The 830-nt window shown below is 31.3% G+C and overlaps 1 protein-coding gene across 1 annotated transcript in view; it reads right to left on the minus strand.

Annotated features, from left to right (window-relative positions):
* The window catches only part of HELRODRAFT_192012 (hypothetical protein), a gene marked incomplete at its 5' end in the record, with an annotated part of 58,566 nt that overhangs the window by 53,913 nt on the left and 3,823 nt on the right, over positions 1 to 830 (minus strand). The window contains one exon of the mRNA XM_009020273.1: positions 637 to 693. Within this exon, the coding sequence (XP_009018521.1) occupies positions 637 to 693 (57 nt within the window). The remainder of the gene's footprint in view (positions 1 to 636; positions 694 to 830) is intronic.

The raw sequence follows: 830 nt of genomic DNA on the forward strand, positions 1-830 counted from the left end.
ATTACTTGACATATTGCTTGTGATAAATTTTTTTTGCCTTACCAAGGGGAGGTGACTATTTAATTAAATTTGAATGAAAGAAAGAGAAAAAAATAACAAGAAAAACGAATTGAGAGATGGGCCAAATAAAGAGAGAGTGAGAATGTAAAAACGAGAAATGAAATAAGATCTAGATAAAAAAGAGAGAGTAAGAGATAGCAAAAAAAATAAAAAGAGAGAGAGAGAGAGAAAAGAGGGAAAAACAAAATCAAAGATAATTAAATATAGAATAAAGTGGTGGAAAAAGTAGAAAAAAAGAAAAAAAAACAAATAAAAAGAGAGAGAGAGAGGGAGAGAGAAAAATATAGACACAAAGAGAAAGAGAGAGAGAGAGAAAGAAAGATTTATAAAAGAGAGTGGTATGATTCAAAATGAGAGGGTGGAATCAAGAAAACATTAAAAAAAATTTTTATAAATAAAATATATATGTGATTATGGTCAAAACGTACGATGATGACATTTAAGTAAAGATGTCGAAACGTAGACTGATGAAGAAGATGATGAAAATGGCTAAGATGATGTTAGTGATGATGAAGAAAAAGAAGAAGAAAAGGTTGATGATGATAACGACAATGATGATGACGAAGACGATGATACCTTTATCGCAGTCTATGGTACAGACTCTTTTGTTGGCAGATTGTGTCATTTTGGAAGCTGTCAGTGGAGATGATGTAGATGTTGTTGACTATGATGGTGATGAAGATGAAGATGAATAAAAAGATGATGATGATGATGAAGAAAAGATGATGATGATGACGATGAAGGGCATGACGAAGATGATGATGATGATG

The sequence above is a fragment of the Helobdella robusta genome, assembly GCF_000326865.2.
Source record: "Helobdella robusta unplaced genomic scaffold HELROscaffold_27, whole genome shotgun sequence".
Taxonomy (NCBI): domain Eukaryota; kingdom Metazoa; phylum Annelida; class Clitellata; order Rhynchobdellida; family Glossiphoniidae; genus Helobdella; species Helobdella robusta.